A 22,951-nucleotide genomic window follows, 5' to 3' on the forward strand; every position below is an offset into this window, starting at 1 on the left:
TTTTGTTTTTATTATTATGAAAATAATTTTTAATTATTGGGACAAAATTGAGGTACTACAATAAAAACACAAGAGAACTCTCTAAGGCGTACGCTTTTTTAGTTGAGGTGGGATATGTTTGCACATGTGGAAGAAATACTATGAAGTGACATGAGAGTCTGTTTTAAATATATATAATAGATAGCAATATCAATTACAAAGAATGAAGTTTAAATTGTGATTATTTTTTAAAATGTTAAATTATGCTTCTAATTTAAATAATTCAAGATTGATGTTGGTTACAAATAAAAATTCAGAACGTTCTGGATAAGTTAAAAACGAATAAAACAAATTATTTCAAGGTGATATGTGATAGTGAGTGAGAAATAAATAAAGATATAGATAATAATATCACACAATGATGTATCTTGGTTAATCCAATGTGAGCTACATTCAGTTCTCACAATTTGTGAGTTTTTCACTAATGTGTTTGACACAAGAACGTTCTTGTTTTTTCACTATCTTTCTTGATCTCTTTTGATCAATTACATAATTCATCTTTCAACCTTGAAAGAGTTTTTACAGTTATATTGCAGCCCGTAAAGGATTTTTACAAAATACTCAAACTATCTTAAGAGATAAAATTGAGTTTCAAATGGTGTGTATGATAAAAGGTTTTAGGATCAGAATCTACTCAACACTTGTTTGAGATTGATTGTCAGCAATAACTAAATAAAGAAATCCTTGAGTATAGTAAGAGAAAGATGAAGTTTTATCGATTGAAGAGTTTTGTTTGTATGAGTATGATTGATTAAGTATTGGAATAATTGCACTGAAAACTCTTGTTGTTGTCTCCATCTTGATGTTCTTTTTATAGGAATAGAGAAAGTTAGTAAAGACTCATTATAGTCGTTACTAATCTTAGAGGAAAACGTTCATCCAAAGTTAGATCTAATATGCATGTGTGTTATCCAATCCAAAACGTTATTGGTTTTGTGTTGTATGGAAAACATGGATGAATGATTTAATAGTTGTCTAGTGTCAGTTCTTTGTCTTAGAGGCATGATGAGCTTTCTACAAAAATTGCAGCAAGAGTGTCATTTCGTCCTTGCTCACAATTCATTAATCTGGAGATCGATCTGATTATTGATATGATGACAAGTTTGTTTCTTTAGGCCTCCAGCTTGAATATTGAGATTGATTATAATTTTGAGTAGTCTTGATATTCTTTTATCTTGAAGTTTGAACTATGGGTAATGATATGTTTTAACTTTGTCCTTAAAACGAAATGACCAGAATGATCATTTAGTAAACCAGAATGATCTTGATAAACCATAATGATCATTTTGATAAATTATAATGATCTTGATAAACCAGAATGATGTGGTAATCAATTTTCAGCTCAATTAAGGTATGATGTTCTTTGATTTAATTCATGGTGAAACCGTTGATTGTTTTATGAATGTATTTGATCTTCTATCTTTTAGTAACTCATTTAAAAACACAAGTTAAATAGAAACATAATCATGATTAGAGATTCATAATTTTGCCTCAATACTACCTACATTTGGTAATCAATATATATATTAGATTAATAAAATTTGATGTATTTGATCCAAAATTTAAATCAAATACATCACTTTATATTCACCCAAAGTTGTTTATATTTAAAGTCGGCACTTCATAAAAAAATACTAAGTGGAGTTTAGTAATAAACTTACATTATTATTAAAATAAAGAAATATATTTCACTAACACATGTTCTATCTTTTATGATTATTATTATTTTTTTAACAGTGGAACCCAGTTGTCATATAAAAGAGATAAAGTAACTATTCAGATATCATGTCTAATAGACACTTTCTTTTGTTCTTTATCTAATAAGGGTTGCTAATAAATTAGGTCTATATTAGCTAAAATAATCCACGTTGAAGATGTTCTAAGTGCATATAAACATCAAAGGTTCTCGCAGAAACCAAAATATACAAAGCAGTGATATACAAACACCTCATATTTTTCAATATCATATATTAGCCCTTTATTTTCTCTTTATATCTATTTATATCATATTATTAACATATCACAAATATTACCTTACTCTCTTTATTTCATTCTCTTTCAAAATGTTATTTGGGTGTATTGATGTTCATGAAATAATTTCCCAACATTGAGGGGGAAAAACTTCACACTTTCAATTGTAAAAAAAAAAAAAATCATTAGTTTAAACATACATCTCACAAGAGACATTACTTTATGAGCTGAAAATCTGATGCGAATATATAGTTACAAAATCAGGAATTAATATTCAGGGGATCATGATCAAAATATCAATATTTATATAAGAGTAAATAATCATTTTAATTTCTTAATTTTGTGATGTGCAACTGCTATATTCTTGAATATATTGAAGTTAGACACACTATATAATTATTATTTTTAAGTAATTTTATAAATCAAATTAACTAGTAAAATATATATTTGATTACTAAATTAACTAATAAAAAATGTATTCAAATATTAAAATGACTAACAAAATACACATTTAGTTATATTTGTATGTATTACTTAATAATTTAGTTAATAAAATACCAAATAATAAATGATGATGTAGATCTCAAATGAATCTATGAAATTTGGTGGTAGCATGACACATAGGTACTAGAGTCAATTCAGACATCCTTCCGTTCATTCGATGATCTGTTTGGGTCAGGTCGTATAAAATATTTTGATGACAAATATACGCTTTCATAATTCACTGCTGACTCATATGCCCCCTCCAACGGCAATCCCCACAAGAATAATTCATTGCTGACTCAGACCGTCCTTTCATTTCCGCCACCTGCTACTTTTCTCAAGTTTCAATTACCTTCAATAATTTCTTTTTTGACAATAATTGCCTTCAATAATATGAGTGTAGTATTTTTTTTTTTGTATTATAAGCTTTTCTATATTATAAAATAATAATTTTATTAAATTAATCCAAGTTAATATTGATGTATTTTTATACTAAATAAATAATTTTTATTTATTTAAGTTGATATAAATTATATTAATTGAAAATATTATAATTTAAAGTTGCTCAAACGACAAATGATGAATTTATGAATAAACTCACAACATTCGAGTTAATAGCACAAAATGATAAAATATTTATAAATGCGACAAAATTTACAAATATATTAAAATTGAACGGTCTAAAATAGTGATGCGTTTAAAGTTGTAATGTTTACAATAGTAAATTATTGATTGAATTTGCATTTGATTAAAATATATTTATCAATCTAAACCAAATAACACCACAATCAAACTTAAAACTAAAGCGTCATACTAAGACAATAAAAAAAATACAGAATCGCACAAAAACGACAACAAAATATGTGTGAAAATAATTTATTTATATGAAAGAGAATAAAAATAATTTAGAGTGATAAATTCAGATAAAAAATTAACTATAAATCACTACTATTTGGTGAAAAACCAGTACCATTAGAAAAGAGGAGACGAGAACAATCATATGACCTAATTTAGCTTTATAATCAACAATAATACCATACAGTACAACACAAGATTAAAATGTCAAGTTAGAAAACTAACTATGTATTTAAAGTAGTGGATTGAAATAATCATATCAATTAAAAAACGAGACATGTGACTTTTTTTTTCCTTTCGTTATTATTTCTCATCAAACATTTATTATTTTTCTATCATTACCTTTAAAATTGAGTGTAGTGTTTAAAATGTTGTAAGTTAATTCACTTAAAATAATATTGATATATTTATTATCACTCTTAAGCGTAAAGTAAAGGATAATAATTTATATAATGTTAATTAAATTATACAATTAAAAAAATAATATTATATTAAAAATTAAATGTAACACTCATCCTAAAAAATATTATTTTTTTTAAATAAAACATTTATAATGAGAAAAATGAAATAGTCAATAATAAGGATGGTAGATAAAGTTAAAATTATATTTATTATAATTAATATAATATTAATTAGATTATACAATTAAAAATACTATTAATTTACAAGTAGATAAATTCGTCGACAAATACTAAACAATTATCAATATTTCAAATCCCGATTCCGTCTCCAATTTTGAATTTCAAAAAATTATGGAATCCATACGTGCTTTTGTTGAAAGCAATTTTGTTGCTGTCAAAGTTAAGACGAGTTAGAGTGGATAATTGTACTTACGAGTTCTAACTTATATTGGCAATTTGACATGCCTAGTCACTAATTCAATCTCCAATGCCAACACACATGGCCGGCTTTTTGTATTTTTATTTATCAAAATATTATGCATCACAAGTTTATTACACTATTACCTCAATTTAATTTACATAAGACATGGTCCAAAATTTTCTATTTTTATGTGGCTGGTTTAAGTTCCACCCCACCGCTCCCTCCAATAATTAATGTTTTATATTAATTATTGAAAACCAAACAAAACAAATGAAACAGAAAGACCTGATCCAGTTCATTACGCTTTGTTTCTCTTGACACATATTTCGTCAAGAATATGATATGATGTTGCCCCTTACCTATCTTAACATAATGCATGTTTCCACATGCATCTCCGAGTGGTCTTAACAAGTTCCACATGCCCCCTTATGATATACGACAATCCTATATCATTATTTCATCAATAAATTTTTACATACATCTCTCCTTTTTTTATCCGAGCTAGCTAATCATAGCAATTTTATTAGCACATTACTTGTCACAACCTGATTTATTCATTATCCAGTAAGGAATGCTGTCCACAAAGGGACACTAGTGACCAATTGTTCATGCGAATTACGAAGCCAGCCAACTAACCAATATCAAACTGCAAAGATTCGAGTAGTATTTAATCAACAAATAATATATAACAATACTATGATCGCATCTAAAAAAATTAAAAAAAGTGATGGTACTAAAAACCAAGTCAATATTTTTTAAATTAAACTTGATGCACCGTCTTTAGAATTAAATTTAACGCATACATTCAAATAATTCTTAGAGTGAAATGACGATAATGATAGTTTAATTTTCAACCATTAATTATCAGATTTTAGTGCCTTTATTCTGAAATGCAAAGAGCTATCTTTATTAAGAATTATGGTTGAGCTTAAGAAAGAGAAAAATAATTAAAGAGAAAAATAAACTTAAAATGATTATTTGATGAATTGTTGTTACAATTAGAGTATGATGCACTTTTATATAGTGCAATTAATGTAACTAACCTAACAACTTACACATAACCATAAGTAATTTTAACTACCTCTAATAATGTCTATGATAATGTTACACATATCCAATTAATGAAAAATTTATGAGATTAATTTTTATATATTTACAGTGTATTTTTTTTTACACATATCCAATTAAAATATGTCAAATAAGTATTTATAGAGATATTTAATGAATTAATCTACAATGGTGACATTATAGAGAAATTTGGTTGAATAAATGTGTAAAAAAGTTACATTGTTAATGTAAACAAACTAAATTCAAAAATTATCATGCCGAATTAAACTATGTATTAAATGTATATTTCTAAACTAAGGCGACCACATTTCATGATGCAATTAATTTTTTTTATTGAAATTTAGTATCAACAGTATCTCGTACAAAATTATCTCTAGTCAAGAAACTTGTGCCAAATAAAAGAGAGACTTTTATTGATAACCAAGTATATGTTCAAGCCCATATTATTAATAGTATGCAGTAATTTTTTTTTATTATAAAAAAATCATATATAAATACATCATAAATAAGAAATTTTGAACTAGAATCTATAATTCATTATTGAGGCTCTGTAGAACTTTAGTTATCAAGAAATGTCTAAAGTTTTGAATTCCAACTATTAATGAATTTTATATAAGATCAAATTAATCGAAAATACCAAATTTGGTATTTGGTTGAACCAATCACTACAAGTTTCATTTACATCTAGATTATCCACAAACTTTGAATGGTGGGACGAGATAAATATGAGCCTACTTGATATTAGTCACACCATTTATAATTTTCAACTTGATTAATTCATAAAGTAAGTGTCATATGAGTTTTTTTTTTGGAGAACTTAATTTGACAATGTCAAAAAAAAAAATTATAAGCTATAAATTCCTTTTAATAACAATCATTTATAAACTTATAGTTTATAGTGTTTTTTGATAGGTTTAATTACATTTTTTGTTCCCCTATTTTATTGAATCACAAAAATAGTCTTTTCATTTTATTTGTCTCAAGTTTTGACCCCGCAAACACAATCTTGATCCAAAACTTGATGAAATGTTATTTTTTAATAATGTGTCAAAAAAAAGATGACGTGAAAGATTTAATGTGGATTAATTATATTTTATTATTATTCCAAAGTTATAAAATACATTTTCTATTTTTAAAAACAAATTTTCTAATTTATATTACATCATTTAATTAAAAAAACTTAAAAAAAAAACACATTCTTATTCGTATTCTAATCTCTAATTTCATTTCATTCCATCTTTTATCTTCTTCCCCTTCCCCTTCCTCTTCCTCTTCTTCTTCTCATCCTCAGTCGTCATCATCAATGAGCACCTTGAAGCTAAAGATGGTGTCAATAACGAACCCTAGCGATACCGCGAAGAAGGCTGAGATGGTGGATCTCAAAAACAGAAGTGACTTCATATTCATTCAAAGGTTAATACCTTCGGAGCAGTCATGAAAATCTTTGCTCTAGATCATTTTTTCTTCATCTCAATCCTCCCTGAATTCAGAACTTCCTAAAAAATCTCATATTTCTCTCCAATACTCTTAACTATTAATCTCAATCTGTAATTTATTTATTTTGTGATAATTATAATAAAATATCTTGGTTTTGTTTTACATATATCAAGTTAGTTAACCATGTGCATATTCATGGGATGATTATCCAAGACATCTTGGATGCTTTAAGGATAATTTTTAATCAACATTGGCTCTTGGCTAATGAATTTTTTTACTTGATTTTGTTTTTGTTGACGACGGAGAAGAAGAAGATGGAATGAAAAAAAGTAGAGATTATAATATGAATGTGTTTATTTTTTTATTATTATTATTATATTTTTGTAGTTAAATGATGTAATAAAATAGAGAATGTGTTTTTAAAAATAGAAAATGTGTTTTACAAATTTGGAATAATAATAAAATATAATTAATTCACATGAAATATTCCACATATTTTTTTTTTGACACATCATTAAAAAAGTCATACTTCATGATTAATAAAATAGGAGGACCAAGATTGTATTTAGAGAACAAAATTTGGGATAAATAAAATGGAGAGACTATTTTCATGATTAAACTAAAATAGGAAGACCAAAAGAGCAATTAAATATTTTTTATAAGTTAATTTAAGTAGTTTATGAATTTGTAATTTATCATTTTTTCTTTCAATTTACCTTTACTAATGTAACTAAAATCATTTTTTACTCTTTATAATTTATTTTTTACAATATAAAATAATAATTAATTTATAAAATTTAAAATAATTTTAATAAAAAATAGTTTATTTATTATAATTTTAAATTATTTATGAATAATTTAAATATTAAAATAATGAATATTTTAAAATGAATAATTTATTTAATTATTTAAATTAAAAATAAATAATAAGATAAATAAATAATATATCAGATCGATAAAATTTAAATTAATAAAATTTAAATAACTACTTTAAAAATATTTTAAACATCAATTGATAAAATTTATTTTTAATTCATAATGTCTTTTTATGTCATTTTGCATATGTCATTTTATATTTTATATTTTATATTTTAAGCTATTGGAGCCTCTAACATTTTCAAAGACTTCAATTAATATAACAGCATTCAAAACTAATCATAATCTAATAATTCAATAATTCAACCCGATGTCACTAAGATTTTTATGAGGATTTGAACGTTTCAAACTAGTTTTAACGCCCGCGCATTGCACGGGAAGGAATTTACTGAGTATTTTATTTAAAAATAATAAGAATCATAAAAACTAAATTAAATAATTCAAGTTTTGAAGAGATAAAATCACATAACAAAAATAATTAAACATCAAATGATAAAATGAAATTTGTTTGAGTCCTTTGTACATCGACAAAACAACAAGCGAAGACATAAAAATTTCCCTCACTAACTTGAAATTTGTAGTTAACTGTTTTTTTAACTGAAGCATAGATCATTCCTCCCTAATTTTTATTTTAGAATAAACATCAAGTTTGTAAACTAAAACTAACACAAAGAAACAAACCTAGCACATAATATTAAAAAAAATTCATTACGTAATACTAACATAAAACATTTAACATAATAAACATAAAGATTCAGAAACAAACTTAAGTCATATAAAAGTTGATAAAAAATATTAAGGAAAAAAATTAAGATAATGTCTATAATAAGTTGAATAAAAGATACAAATAACTTAAGCTAACACAAATAAATGTTTTAACTTTAACTTAAAAAACCAAATAAATTGAAGCAAAAACTTATACAGCAACATTAAACCATAATAGCTCCCGTGAAGTTTGAAAGGTATAGTAAAAAATAAAACCATAATAGCTCTGATGCAAAGAGGACCGTTTTGATAAGAGTGGGACTGAGAGATATGTTTCAAATTGTATTTTCACCAATTTGGGGTGTTTTGAGAAAAAGATGAAAAAACTCTAATCTTGAACAAATGAACATGGTACAAGGCGTGGTAAAGTTGTGGGTGTGGTTTATTAATGCAAGGAAGACAAAACCCTAAAATTGCAAGAGTAAGGCATTGCTAAAAAGAGGATGCAAATACTGAGTTTGTAATCTAACTATTAGGGTAGGGGTGTTCAAAAAAACCAACAACTGAACCAAACTGCATAACTGAATTGAACCAAACTGTTTTTAAACTGAAACGACTTATAAAAATTGAGAACCAAACTGTTTTTTTAAAAACAGTTTATTAACCTAACTAATTTTTAAAAACTAGAACCGAACCATTTTTCAGTTCAATAAAAGTAGAACAAAACCTATTTTTTTAGAAGTAATTAGGCTAATTATGTAAAATTTGGCCTATAGGAACAAAAAAAACTTATAGAAATAAAATAGTTTAGTTCAATTTAATTCAAAAGCAGTTCGGTTCGGTATCATTTGTATTATAACAATTCAATTTAATTCGAACAAATAAAATTAAACTAAACTAAAATCAGTTTGATTCGATTCAAAGCAATAAACTAATTCACCGATTTATAAAACAAGTTCGGTTCGATTCAATTTTTTTGAACTGAAAATCTATTTGATTCATGTTTCAAGTAGTTCTAGTTTATAACTGAACTTTGCCTGCTCTTATATAAGAGGAGGCAAAATTAGGGTGGGGGGAAAGTGGGCCGTGCAGGGTGTATGTTGTGTAATCCGGCCCATTCAAAAAATTATGTTTGGCCCATTGTGTAAGCATGGCTCATGGCTGTTGCGTTAATTTTTTTATTAATTTATTTATTCTTTAAAGGGTAAAAGGTACAATAGCACGTTAACACTTGTTATATGTAGCTGGCTTAAAAATTGGACACTTGAAAAGTTTTGCCATTTGAATGCACTCAAGGTGTCTAATATTAAAGGTGATTTATAATAGGGTGGTCAACTACTAGGTGTGTTTTAAAATAATTGAGTCATTTGATCATTTTATACATATTAAGAAAAATGTATAAATGAAAGAAAAAATATTATTTTTAATAAATTATTTTTGTTAGATATTGATGAATTATCAATGTTTTGAATGTACAATAGAATATATTGCATTGAACATGATACAAGTAATATTAATTAAAAAGTAGATGAAAAAAAATTATTGAAAACTAAAAGGTGATTCATTTTGCGACAATTTGTCTTTTGTGAATGGATCAATTATTATGGGAGAAGGGAAGTACAATAAATTATACAGAGAAATATGACTAATTTAAATGAGATTTATCCCTCTTAATGGCAAAAGTGATATTCTCAGATCTCTATATTAGTGTAAGACGACTAAAAAAACGAAACTCTTGTACAAAAGTTTTGCTACTCAATAGCCCTATATGATTGGATCAATTTTCGCAGTTTGAAACAATTAATTTATATATAACCAAATGTGAGTCATGCTAACAAATCTCTTTAGACATTTGTTAAAAAAAATGAAAATAAAATAAAAAATAACTTTTGAATGAGAAATATGAATTTTTTCAATTTTAAAATATGAACTATACAAATTGTAAAATTTATTTTCTATATTTAGATGTCCAAAGATATTTGTTAGTGTTAACAATGAAAAGAGGAAGAAAGAGGAAGAAGAGAAACAATCGCTCTAAGTTTCATAACATAGAATGAACCAAACTTCAATTAATAGGGTTACAATGAGTATATATATAAAAAAAACATAAATGTCTAAAATACCCTTACTACTAATATATAATAACATTATCTAACATCTTCCCTCAAACTCACAATGCATTAATATGGAGCATCGAGAGTTTGTCAACTAAAAAACGAAAACGTTTAATGGAATGCATCTTTGTGAACAAATCAGCAATCTGTAAAAAAGAAGAGACAAACAGTAGAGTAAGGGTTCCATGCTGAAGATGATGACGAGTTTTGATCTTGTATACCCAACGAGACCCAATAGCACGTTTTTCAAGAGGAAGAGGTACTAATTCCCAAGTATTGGTTTTAGGCAATGCAGATAGTTCTTCTGCCATAGCCTGCTGCCAAAGAGGATCAAGAACAACCTCTTTATTGGAAGAGGGCTCAGACAAAGTTCGGGGTAACGAGGAGGATCAACAATCGCAGGAGGTGGTTGGACAACCGGGGGGACAAGAGAGATGTCACCAAAGAAGAAACGACAATCAAAGAGAAGAACCAACAAAGAGAGAAACAACGAAAGAAGAAGCAGAAGCCAAAGAGAGGATCATTAGCTATACCAAACAATCACAATAAAGAGAGAAACCAAACCAACAAGAAACCATATCAAATAATCACAATCAAGAGAAGAACCAAGCCAACAAAAAATCAAACTGAAAAAGGAGCGATCAAAAAAAGGAGCAACAACCATATCAAAATAAACCTTAATATATAATATAAAAGTCCAATAACATATTACTTAACATCTCCGTTAAAATTTTCTAATATTGAAACAACCCCTCAAACTAAAGCTCAAATCAACCAATATCAAAATCAACAGATAGGAACAACCAAAGAAGTAGCACCACGAAACCAAATCAAAACAAACCAAACCAAATAGAACCAAACAAAACTAAATCATATCAAACCAAACTAAACTACACCAAACCAAATTAAACAAAGAGAAAAACAACCAAATAGATGAACCACATGAGAGAATAGCAAATAAATAGAACAATCAATATGGAGAGAAGCAACAAAGCAAATCACTAGAGAGAGGAGCAATCAAACAGAAGAAGCAACAGAGAGAGCGACAACACAGAATAAAGCAACCAAAGAGATAGAAGAGACGAACAATTAAATTACCAACCAAATCAGCAAAGAACCACAACAATTGAAAACATGTGAACCAAACCAAAATCAATTCCTTAATACTGGTCATAACAAACAAACATCAGAAAGAGACATCTTATGTGTGGAGACAGAACCAACGCCTGCTAGTGGCATAAGAATGCCATCAGCAGTCATAACCGACACAAACGAGACAGGTTTTACAGACACAAAAGATTTATCATTGTATGTCATATGATGAGATGCTCCCGAATCAAGAATCCATATAGAAGGAGATATATCTGACATACCAGAGAAGTTCAAACCTTTAGAAGAGGTGGCAAACATAGCATATGATTGAGTAGCAAGAAGTTTTTGAAGTTGTTATGCAATATCAGATATTTGGGAAGCAATCTCAGATGAGTATACAGAACCAGAACTAGAGTCAATGGTAGAAGGAGCAGAAGCAACAACATTGGACGATGGCCCCCTAAAATTCTTCTCTCCACAATTTTGGACAATGTGTTTTCCAATGTGCTTGAAGAGAATCATCCTTAGCACCAACCATAACAAATAATAACAGGAAAATATGACAAACACAATCACTGAGACAAAATAAATTAAGGATAATATGGTGTTGTGCGAGTCCGATTTCTCCTCCTACAGACGTCGTTTCTCCGATTCGACCGTTGAAGACGAAGACCTGAATGGTGCGAACCTTTTGTCCAATAATCAGCCCAATCCAACGGTTAACGAATGCAAAATCGATGTTTTTTGGAGACTGATTTAACAAAATCGGGAATAGGGTTATTATTCTCTTTTATCTTTTGGTAGTTGTCTTTCCTATCAAAATAATCTCTCTCTTCTTTATAGTAAATCCCAAAATCAACCAAAGTTATTTGATACCAAGTTAACAATGAAAAGAAGAAGAAAGAAGAAGAAGAGAAACAACCACTCTAGGGTTTCATAACATAGAATGAAATTTACCAGACTTCAGTTAATAGGATTACAATGAGTATATATATAAAATAACAGAAATATCTAAAATACCCTTACTACTAATACATAATAACATTATCTAACAGTTAGTATTTTTCAAAAATAGTTATACCGGTAATTGTTTGAGCCTGCTTAAGCTAGCTCAACCTAAACTCTCCGTCTTAAAAATCGAATCCATAGGCCTGGCCCGAAAAAACATTTGAGAATTAAGAGATGGTTTCTTGTTCTGCACCTGTATGTTCTCAAATGCACTTAAATATATGTTTGAATCGGTCAATCCCACTCATCCATATGTAAAATCACCTATAAATTGGTAGACAAAAATTAGAGGCTTTTGAAAAACATGAGGGGAAGAAAAGAAACCCACTATTTTAAGTTTCAGATTTTGCATCCTTACCTATCGAGTATATTCAAGATGCCCCTATTTTGCCACCTTTATTTGCAAGGATGCAAGGGCAAGCACGGCCGCTAAGACATGTGAACTGTCTCAAGTAGGCCGAAGTAGATTTCTATTATTGCAATGAACCTTTGAAGCTCTTTACTAGGGCAAGTATTGCACTAGTAGCAATAGAATAGTGTTCAAAGTACAATAAGTGAGTTGTAATTGTTGGCATTTATGTTGCCACAGAAATTTTAGATGGGCACTAATCCAACACCTAAGATTTAGGCTCAACTGATCAACATTTGATACTTATAAAAAACCAACTGAATAATCAATTTTTAAACCATAATATTTTTTTCCTCAGCCATGGGCAACACAAGAGAGGAAATAAGAAAGTACGATAGACTAGAGAAAAGTATTAAATATGACAGACAATATATGAGATAGAAAAGATGGCTTGCTCCTCTGTCCTTCGCCACAGGTATGCATGTGTTCCAAAGCCATGATCACCTTGGCCACGATAACATGGCCTTTGTGGACAACCCTATCCTATCTCGCATGGACATGAATCTCTGCAGCTGCGCCAATCATCTTCCCAGCGCTTACATCCCGTAATAACACTTGGTGTTTCATTTTTTCTATCATTATTGTGCAAGTTCGGTAAGATTTTTAGGAACGATGTCGAGTCCTAATTTAGGTCTTATACTACTATGCATTTCTACCTGGCATTAAAACGAAGGTGTACCGAAAGACAAACTATAATCTTCCCGAAAATAAGGCCAAGACAACAACAACTGCAACAAAATGATGTATGTAAAGATAATAAGTGATGCTTTTAAGGAACCGGGTGCTTTAGAAGTAAATCGGAAATGTTCAGGAGCTCAAGGGAGAAATGAAAATACAAACGGAAGATTCCCTTCATCTGATGTATGATCTGTTTATTCCATCAGGCTTAACATCTATAGAGCAACATAAAGAAGTCAAATTATACATTTGGTGGTGGCCAAATTTTCCCAAATAAATCTTCCACCCGCTTTGCTTGATCGACATAACCATCTAGCCCAGCAGTCAGAAGCTGCACCGCTGCTGGCCCCATAGCATTTGCAAGGCTCATTTGGTCCCATTTAATTAGCTGAATATAAGTAAAGCAATACTATGATTTAGCAAATATAACAATCTCCAGAACAAGAATGGTATTCTATTAAACAGTTATCTAATTGAAGATTGAGGTTAGCAACAAAAGCAGAACAGGCATAAGATTGGCATAACTACTCATCATAAATGGAAAGCAATGCTAAATTTCTAACATGTTCTATTAAATTGTTAATGGTAAAAAATAGGAATTTTAATTTAAGAAAATTTCATATCCATAGAATGAAGGATCTTATTTTTGACTTCTGATTTTGCATAACTTCTTGATATAGGGAAGTATAAAGTATGTTGTTACTAAAAAAAGGTCAACTGCATTTATCACCCCGTAATTCTTCAAAAAAATCAAATAATAACAAGGTGATTGACATCAAAATATTTACTAGACAAAAAGTAACTACCCGAAAAACAGCATGTCTTGAAACTGAATATTTAACTCTGGGTGTTTGAGATAGAGGGGAAAAAAAAGAAGTTGATAATCCATCAGAATTCAGAAGTTCAGAAGTGTAGAGAGATTACACTGGTCTGTTCTGTTTTGGGTTGGGGTAAGTTAGAAACATAGGCATTGCAATGTTAACATGTCATCATTGAATATAAATAAAACAAAAAGCTCCGTGACGATCAAGAGTTGTGTCTGTCACGAAACCAAGTATCTGACATAGTTCTTGTCCCTGATATAAGTCATGGAAGTAACAGCACAACATGCAAAATGCGTTTTGAAGTTGTTCATCACCTATTGGCTTTTGATTTTCCATTATTTAACTTGTAAAGAGCCAAGGGGCATGAGATTATGTGGTGCAACTATGACATGGAGATATAATGATACCAACTCTATTTTGCAAGATCAAATATGAAATTCCTACTATATAAAGGGGTATTGCAAATGATACTAGAGGCTGAGACTATACCTCTTCATCACTAAACATGTAGCTCCGAGCAGACTGAGGTGATAGCCTCCTAACAAAAGAGTACTTCTCATCAGGAGAAGCAACAGATTCTTTGAGAGACTGCAACACCTTCAATGGAGCTATGATGTAGTCAACCCTAGACAAGGAGCAATATAAATAAAAAATATTAAAACTTAAATAAGGAATTCAGTTGGATATGACTGCAGGGAAGTCTTTGCATACCCCAGAAGACTAAATAGGTCCTGCTTGTTGCGGACTGCGGCTGCCATCAACTTTGACTTATGTCCATATTTGTGAATATAGTTGTAAGCCTTTGCGGCCTGAAATAATAAAAATATTAATAATAATACTCTAAGGTATAGATTTGTTAGTAATTAATATAACTTTCTATCCTAGGTTTTGATTCGAGTCTAAACCATGAATCATGATGGTTCCACAAGTCATAGTGTCATACCAACATTGCTCACTTAAACTGGACCCCAAAAATGTATCATCACATCTCTATTTCTATGCTTTCACCAAGCTTTATCATTTTATTTTCACAAAAGTAAATCTAAATTCTAAACACAGAGTAAGAGCATGAATGGAAGAGTCGTTTTCAATAACAGACCAATGCCAATCCAGGATCCTCTCCATTTAGCTTGGCAGATTCTATCTCTTGGTCATCAGAATGATTACGTGCCCAGTCCTGAAAAATGACTCAACGTTCAAATAAGATTCCCTAATATATCTTATAAGACACACATCAATCAAGTATAAATAGAAATTACCCTGACACGACCAACAAAAATTTGAATAACTGAAGCACCAGCTTGAGCAGCAGCAGCAGCTTGGGCAAAGCTGAAGTATAAAATCAGTTCATAAAATGATTAGGAATGGATGAAATGGGGATGGACTCTTTCAAGGTAAAATTTTACGTGGCCTTATCACAATTTTTTTTTATCTATCTCTCTCTTCATAAATATTCACAAGCTTTGGTGGCATCTCATCTATTCAATGTTCATGAAGAAACAGAGGGCTCAATTCATTTCCTGAACATTACACAAATTGCTTAGATCAAACGGTAATATATCATTGCACCAGATTCTAGGATAGGAACTTAGATGTTCCGTAAAATTTTAACATTAGTTGTGACGACCCAACCACATGATTTGAATGTACACACTAGATATGACATCCTCAGGTGGTTTCTGTCAAATATTTAGCATAACAACCTGTAAACAAAAGTCAAATGTGTCTGTATGCCCTCAGATTCCAGCAATCTTGCAGCCTCTATTCCCTAGATAAAAATCAAACAAGTTATGATCACGCTAAGTAAATCACCAAAGGTTCTGAACTCATCTGTCACTACCATTCTACTTTTCAAGATTACTCACTTGCCAAGTTGAAGGAATTTTAAATAGAAGACGTTGAGGAGGGACATTACTATCATGGTACAACTTCAACAGGTCATGCACCTGTAAAGTTTATAAAGTAGCATCAGATTCCACCAATGGCACAAGACATGTGTGTTTTATTAAGCATTGAGGATTCAAAAACTGTGAAGCTTGTTTCTAAATATAAATAGATTGACAACAACTTGCTGTCAAGAACTTGAAATTGTGTGCACACTTTAGAATTTACACTAGCACATATGCAGATACTTATCTTCTTAATTTGGGAATTGTTCACATGACTATGGTACACAATAAACTTAAAATAATCCTTGCCAAAAATCTGGTACCAAAATCATAATGGTTACTCTCTCCGGTTTTAAATATAAGCAACAAAAAAATAATTCACAGTTAATAAGAATAGTAGGTAATTTCATTTAATTTCTTTGATATAGTATAAATAATAATTGCATTCTCCAACATATCTTTCATAAAAACTTGTTTTATAGGAATAAAATATGTTATTGAAAAATTGGAATCGAGTCTAAACTAATCAAGTAAATAGAGTATAACTAATTGAGTTTTGCTTATATTTTAGACCACCAAACTTGAGATTTTGGTTGCTAATATTCGAAATTGGAGGGAGTATCGCGTTAACCGTAGCACTTACTCACAGCCGGCAAGACAAATATGAACTTTGTAAATCTGAAACATTAGAAGAATTTTGATTTGACAACACTGAGAAAGAAGGCACTGAACCTCCAAAAGACCTCAACATTATAATCTCATGTTCAAGATGCAGAGCAATATACTAATTTGAACATGAAGAGTAGCATCATGAAACAGAACCAAGTAAGTACCTTCCTGATAATGCCATGTGTGTCATAAGCCAGACGGGCATCCACTTCTGTTGAAACACGACCAGGGACAAGCTTTGCCATGTCACTACCAACATTCACTAAAGCCTACAATTTCAACATCAAATCCATGAAAAATATATTGTAATTGAGACCTATTTGGAGAAAGAGCTTAATTAAACCTTTATCGTATAAATGCTTATATACTATATATGTTATTTCTATAACAAAAGATAAAATAAAGTCAAATTGTTTTCATATAAGTTATAAATTGATTTCATTATTTCATAAGCTATACTGAAGAGCTTACGAAAATAAGCTGAAAACAATTTATAAACATATCATCAGTTGTTTCTGTAAGCTCTCATAAATAGTCTCAATTATTTATGTCTTTAGGTATTACCAAACATGATGATTTAAAAGGAAATTATGTATTACCAAGTAATAAAACATGACATGATTGAAAAATGAAATACCTTGGTTGCGAAACAAGATAATCTTGTATTAGGATCTTCAAGTCCATAACATTCAGCATCAGCCAAAGCCATTTCCACAGCATTCTACAAAAAAAAAAAAAAAAGTGATTCGGTGACCGACACATTCAGAATGATAACAAAATGCACATGTTGATTTTTGAAATAAGAAAAAGTTGAACTGACCCTAAAAATAGTATCTGGAAGACCACATATACCCAAAAGAAGCGATGAACTGACAGTAGCAGCAGTTGGAGGAAACCTGTAGAGTAGAATATAGATTAGCTTGGTTAGATTAATTAAAAATTAGTGTAAATGCAACAGAAGTAAGAAAAAGAAGGGTACTTTTGGAAATCATCGAAAATAACGGTATCTGGAACGATCTCGCTGAAGGCGGATACAGCATCCAATTCAGTGATTGCAGTGTCGATATTGGAGGAAGCGTGAATTCGGGGGAAGGAGTTCCGGTAGTTGATGAGAAGAGTTGGTGGCGGTGTTGAACGAAGGGAGAAGGATGTTCTTGTGGGAATGGAAGAAACAGCTGCATAAAGCGGAGTTTGCAAGGTTAATGCCATTTCTGGATTCTTAGACTTAAATGTAACCAGCTCTTAACTACCATTTATGTATTACTAATATATACTCATAATTCTTTTCAAACAAAATTGTCAACTTACTATCAACTAATCTTCACAATTAGTTAACTCTCTCTCTCTCTTTTTATTTAATTTAACTCTCTATTACTTGGCATTAATAATGTTAGTTACTGTGTCATTAATAATGTTAGTTACTGTGTCATTAATAACGTTAGTTATGTATCACTGTGGCATTATAAGGATTAAAAAAGATTGACCGTCAAATCTAACAAAGTTCTTGATAAGTCCCTAATTGAAATTCTTATGCGTGTTTGCAACGTACAAATGTATATCTATCACAAATTTGCTATGTAAGATAGAAACACTTGAAAATCTTCCACTCCAACTCATGTCATGTTTGAAATATGAGAATTAAGTGTTCATCACATTTAATTTTCGAATATCAAATAGTTGTAAATTGAATCATTTAATTGTGGTAAAAGAAAATGAGCAAAATATAATCAAAATATTTTAAAATATTTTTGAAATTTTCAGATTGGAATTTCGCTCACATAAATTGCAGTAAAAAGACTCACACTTAATCACCAGCATGATTAAGGGTGGAACAACGGGTCAACCTGCCCCGTTTGGACTGTCCAACCATGAGCTAATTTTGACAGTTGGGTTAAAATCCCTACCCGTGGATGGTTGCCCCATAAAAAAGTATTTTTTAAAATTCACATATTATATACATAAAAAAAATGGCATCAACCTAACATTCTTTTTATTATTGACACATACATTATCAAGGCAACAACAACACACACAATAAACATACATTCACTAATTATACTCGGTAATATCTATATAGAATACTCTGATGAATATTATTTATAATAGATTGTGGTAGTTTTTTGTCACAAATATATAGTAATATTTTTTAGTTTTCTCAACAGAAAAAGTACTATTTCTTAAGTGTATTAATTAAAGAAGTTTTATACCCTTACTTGATTATGTAATTTATTTTAATAAGAAATGTCCTTTTACATTTTTTAATCTTTACAAGATTGTTCTGCAAGTAATTTTAGTCTATATTAGAGAGAAGTATATGTTTAATTGTGTTTTATCATAAAAAAAATTAAATGATTTTTAGAAAATATTATAAAAAAAATTCTCCATAAAAATTTAATTTTTTTAATTTAAGATAAATAAAAAAATAATTTTTTTAAACACTATAAATTTATGATAAAAATAATTAAAATACAGACCTAAAAATCTTATTGTAAGCTACTTTTTTAGAATAAATTTTATAATATTATAAATATATTTTTTTAAAATAATTCAAAAATATTTGATGGTATGTCAGTAAAGTTGCTTACATTATAATTTTATTAAAAAAAAAAGATTTTTTTAGTAAAATAAATGTAATTTTTTTAAGGTGATTAAAAATGAAAACCGAATTTAAAAATTTTATAAAGGTTGAAAAAAAAATTATCCTAATATTTAAAAAGTAGTCCTAACAAATGTTGAAGATGGTTATTTGAACATAGAGTTTAGTTCATTTGTTTTATCTATATGTATATAAGAAGAAAATTTCTAAAGCAACTTTATGTCGTTTTCCCACACTTTTCAACCCAAATGAGTAGATGCTCTCCACATCATAATGTTTTCCTACACTTTTCTAGAGTTCTATATTTTACACGTCCTTTTCGATCATCTTGTGATATCCGCTGGCTATTTTGTCCCTAGGTCATTGTTCATTTTCTATATATAGATGAAAGATAACGATAAGTTTGGCTCTGAAAAAAAAAATATAGCGTGTTTGTATTTAGGAATTCGATTGCTTTTAATTAAAAATTAATTTTGACTTCAAATCTTAATTTACAAGAAGTGATAAAATGTACTACATTTGTATGTTGAGTTAAAAAAATTACGTATGACTACCTACTTGAGTCAAAACACTATACACATAATACTATCACTATATTTTATGTGTTTGGTTTGTGTTAATCTAAGCACTATACATTAAGACTAACTTTTTTAGCAGCAATATTTATATCATTTTATATATTTGGTGTTTTAAAAAAATTATAATGTTTTGTTTCCTTTGATTATCTCTTATGTCAAATAATTTGATAAAAAGGGCTAAATTAGGCATAATAAAATTTAAGTTTATCCTTTTATTAAAACAACTTTTAATATATAGAGATTCATTTAAGATATTGAATTAAAGTCATCTAATAGAACATTTTTTAATTTTTTCAATGGACTAAAAGAGGCTCAACTATGTATAAGATTCTTTTTTAACTGTTTTAGTTTTTTTTTTAAATAGAATTGAGTTTTTTTTTTTAAGGCTGAAGTTGTTTTTTATATGTGAAGACTTAAGTTGTTTTCTATGGATAAAAAGGAGTTAGATTTTACCTTTTTAATTTAATAAAAAAAACCATGTTTTGAAAACTGTTATAAAAAAGGCCTATGATAGCAATAATGTCATAATACAACCTTGCCAAACTTTAGTTACTAATAGTATATAGAACAACAATCCAAAACTCTACAGAATCCAAATTGCTTTTATTTATGATAACTTATTATAAATGAAACCGGAGGAAATAATCAATTTAAAACAACCAATGTATAGCAACAATATGAGGTTTATTTCTTCCCATTCTTCCTATCTTGCTCCCTCTTCCAATTCACCAAGAGTTGAAGAAATTTCATAACCTACACGTACATAATTATTATAATTGTAATCTTTCTTAATTAACACTTAGAAGAACCACATAAGACAATTATATAGGAAACAACACATGAAGAAAGTGTTGGGATTTATACCTCATTGGTGTCTCGGAGAGAGTAAAAAGCATTGCTTTCTTTTCTCACAGATGAAACCAATATCCCATACCCTCTATTGCTCTCCCGTAACACCTAAATACATTCAAAGAAAATAGTCAACATTTATAGAACAATTACCTATATGAAAATAAAATAAAATAAAATAAATTAGAAACTTATATTCAATGAAAATGCTTGATAGTAGAAAAAAAAATAACAATCCGTGATTTCAACCATAAAAATAACACATTAATTTTTCTTTCTTTTAAAGAATTGACATGTGTGCTTTCATTACATTGGTATACAAAAGCTTTTGTGCAATGTTGCATTACTCTAAATTCAATACCTTGAATGCATCTTCATCAGTTTTATCATCTCCAATGTAGATGGGAAGCACATCATTCCTATCAGTTAATCCTACACACAACAAAAACAATTTTGCGCATTATAATTATAATATAACAATAAACACCTTTGTTTGTGATATAAAGTAAGGTATGTAACGAATAATAAGAGGAAAAAATAGAGGTTCTTAATTACCTAAAGATTCAAGTAAAAATTCAACAGCTTTTCCTTTGTTCCAATCAATTACAGGACGAATTTCTAAAACCTATCACAACACAACACAGGCAATAAGTTTATGACGTTTTATTAAAATTAAAATATAAATTAATAACTCAAATGAAAAGTTATAAAAAATATCTATGTTATTATAAAAGGTACTTAATGAGAAGACTTTAGAGATATAGTGAGTTTTGGATAGTTAGTTTTCAGCTAATTAGTTGTAACTAATTTGTTTGTTACTCCAAAATTGTAAACAACTTGTATATAAGTCAAAACAAGATAAGAGAACTAATATAGAACAAAAGGAAGTAAGCTACAGTTTTGGTAAAAAGTGTGCAAGACTGACAAAAACAAAACTTTAAGAAGTTTGTAATTATGTTTATCTCATTATAATGATAATTTAAGTCGGATTCAGTCCCCCAGATGTATGAGTTAATCTATAAACTGAGTTAACAATTATGTGTGTTCTTTTTAGAATTGAAAGACTTAAAAATCTGTTAGTCAGAAAACGGAGAACGTTCTCCGTTTTGCAATTGACCATTCTCCGTTTTCAGTTTCAATCATTCTGCGTTTTTCTAGACAAAACCAAGAACAGTCTTGGTTTAAATACTCATTGATCTCCGTTTTTCAACATCAATCTATTTTCTTAAAACAATACTATACCTTTCGTCCATGAGTTGAACGTAGACGAGGATACTTTTTTAAGATATCATGGACGCGTTGTCCAATAGTTGTCCAATTCTGCAATCAAAGGTAAATGAAATGAGATTGAAAATAAGAGATCAATAATTAATCAACTTAATATTTGATTGCGGCACCAAATTAATCCTTACATTCTCTTCTACGTTACGGTAATGTACAGAAACGCAAAACTTGTGATTTTCAACTTTTGCGCCTTTTATATCTTTAGTTATCTCGACGAGGGTTCTAAAAACCTGCATCACAACATTCCATCATCAAATTCTTTTACATTCAAGAATTTGTAAATAATTGATTAATGGAGATAGAATTTGTACCTCATCAATCATAGGAAGGAACTCTCTAGCCGGTTGAAAGAGAGTTATCTCCTTTCCCTATCACATTCAAATAATAACTTGTGAACTTCATGACATTTAAATGGTAAATAATTTGTTGTCAAATCTCCATGTTACATACCTGACGGTCAGTAGACTTAACACAATTTGGATGGTTATTGGACAAAGTGTCACATCCAGGGCCAATTATGTCCATTCCATGACTACCGGCATAGTAGAGTTCTGTTAGTTTAACTAAATCAAATACCTGAAAATAAAGTAACCACATATTTTAAACTTATAAATATTTGATAAACAAAATATAAATTAGTACTGAGAGATTGAACAACTTCAAAATACCTTGTCACGACTTCTTCCACTAATAATTGCTGTAGGG

The 22,951-nt window shown here is 29.1% G+C and overlaps 2 protein-coding genes across 2 annotated transcripts in view; both read right to left on the reverse strand.

The window, feature by feature from the left end:
- Positions 1 to 13,608: 13,608 nt before the first annotated feature.
- Positions 13,609 to 18,205, reverse strand: LOC101500332 (uncharacterized). Its single transcript, XM_004516790.4, has 11 exons — positions 17,919 to 18,205; positions 17,760 to 17,835; positions 17,577 to 17,660; positions 17,104 to 17,208; positions 16,247 to 16,327; positions 16,085 to 16,149; positions 15,641 to 15,710; positions 15,481 to 15,558; positions 15,093 to 15,190; positions 14,871 to 15,006; positions 13,609 to 13,945 (listed from the first exon to the last, which is right to left on the reverse strand). Exons 1-11 carry the CDS (start codon positions 18,146 to 18,148, stop codon positions 13,799 to 13,801), a joined length of 1,170 nt encoding a protein of 389 aa, XP_004516847.1. The 5' UTR covers positions 18,149 to 18,205; the 3' UTR covers positions 13,609 to 13,798.
- A 2,443-nt stretch (positions 18,206 to 20,648) lies between these two features.
- The window catches only part of LOC101499987 (probable trehalose-phosphate phosphatase F), a 4,805-nt gene continuing 2,502 nt past the window's right edge, over positions 20,649 to 22,951 (reverse strand). The window contains exons 5-13 of the mRNA XM_073370795.1: positions 22,915 to 22,951; positions 22,697 to 22,822; positions 22,558 to 22,614; positions 22,375 to 22,476; positions 22,205 to 22,282; positions 21,518 to 21,587; positions 21,324 to 21,394; positions 20,978 to 21,070; positions 20,649 to 20,866 (exon numbers count right to left, since the gene is read on the reverse strand). The exon at positions 22,915 to 22,951 is cut by the window's right edge and continues 5 nt beyond it. Of these exons, the coding sequence (XP_073226896.1) occupies positions 20,798 to 20,866; positions 20,978 to 21,070; positions 21,324 to 21,394; positions 21,518 to 21,587; positions 22,205 to 22,282; positions 22,375 to 22,476; positions 22,558 to 22,614; positions 22,697 to 22,822; positions 22,915 to 22,951 (703 nt within the window). The 3' untranslated portion in view covers positions 20,649 to 20,797. The remainder of the gene's footprint in view (positions 20,867 to 20,977; positions 21,071 to 21,323; positions 21,395 to 21,517; positions 21,588 to 22,204; positions 22,283 to 22,374; positions 22,477 to 22,557; positions 22,615 to 22,696; positions 22,823 to 22,914) is intronic.

Source organism: Cicer arietinum, chromosome 7 (genome assembly GCF_000331145.2).
Source record: "Cicer arietinum cultivar CDC Frontier isolate Library 1 chromosome 7, Cicar.CDCFrontier_v2.0, whole genome shotgun sequence".
NCBI classification, from domain to species: Eukaryota; Viridiplantae; Streptophyta; class Magnoliopsida; order Fabales; family Fabaceae; genus Cicer; species Cicer arietinum.